The sequence below is a fragment of the Propithecus coquereli genome, unplaced genomic scaffold (genome assembly GCF_000956105.1).
Source record: "Propithecus coquereli isolate 6110/MARCELLA unplaced genomic scaffold, Pcoq_1.0 Scaffold442, whole genome shotgun sequence".
NCBI lineage: Eukaryota > Metazoa > Chordata > Mammalia > Primates > Indriidae > Propithecus > Propithecus coquereli.
Genome location: NW_012150197.1, coordinates 1021766 through 1022711, shown reverse-complemented (window position 1 = coordinate 1022711; position 946 = coordinate 1021766). Strand labels below are relative to the sequence as shown.

The 946-nt window shown below is 72.5% G+C and overlaps 1 protein-coding gene across 1 annotated transcript in view; it reads right to left on the bottom strand.

Moving 5' to 3' along the window:
- Positions 1-393: 393 nt before the first annotated feature.
- The window catches only part of BHLHE23 (basic helix-loop-helix family, member e23), a 9774-nt gene continuing 9221 nt past the window's right edge, over positions 394-946 (bottom strand). Inside the window, exon 3 of the mRNA XM_012654549.1 lies at positions 394-941. Coding sequence (XP_012510003.1) covers positions 513-941 — 429 coding nt within the window. The 3' untranslated portion in view covers positions 394-512. The remainder of the gene's footprint in view (positions 942-946) is intronic.

The following is a 946-nucleotide window of genomic DNA, read 5'->3' as shown; positions in this document are numbered from 1 at the left end:
CGCGGGCCAGAGCGCGGGCCTGCGGCTCCGCCAGATGCGGCTGGGGCCCGTGGTCGAGCCCCACGTGGGATCAGCACCACGGCCGAGCCCGGCTCTGCCTCCGCCCTCCGCGCCCCGAGCTGGAGGCGGATGGGCCTGTCTGGGGACGGCGCCCACGCCCTGGGACCCTGCCAAGGTCTTCTTTTTGGGGGTGAGCGGCAGTGCCCGGAGAAACACGGCTGGTCCCCCCACCCCTATCCGTGAGCCCAGGGACGTTGGGACAGGGCCCCCAGGGCGCCACAGGTTCCCGGCTTGGATCCCAGCGTCCCACCCTCCGGCACAATGCCGTGCCCGGACTGGCTTTGCGCTTCCCGCAGCCGCAATCTGTTCGCTGTGCACGGGCTGGAAGCGAGCTCAGGCCGCCTCCCCCCAGGGGCAGGGTCCATCCGGGCGTCTCTTGTCGAGGCAGGGTGACAGTCATCAGGGAAGCGTAATGAAGGGCGCGCGCGGAAGGAGGCGGGGAGCCGGCACAGTCAAGGCTTCTCGTTACAGTGTTTGCAAAGCGCCGAGGGCGTTCCGGAGAAGGCGGCGCACTTGTCCGGGCAGGGGCCCAGCGCAGCGCCCGCCGAGAAGGGGCACACGGCGGCCTGGGCGAAGGGCGTCAAGGGCGCGGCGGCCACGGGCGCGGCCAGGCCCTGGCCCTGGTTGAGGTAGGCCACCAGGCGCCGCATCTCGTCCAGGGCCTGCGCCTGCATGAGGATGTAGTTCTTGGCGAGCAGCAACGTGGCGATCTTGGAGAGCTTGCGCACCGACGGGCTGTGCGCGTAGGGGATGACGGCGCGCAGCCCGTCCAGCGCGTCGTTCAGGTCGTGCATGCGCCGCCGCTCGCGCGCGTTGATGCTGAGCCGCAGCGAGCGCTGCTCCCGGGGCCGCCGGCGTCCGTCCGCCGCGCCCGCCGGCCCGCGCC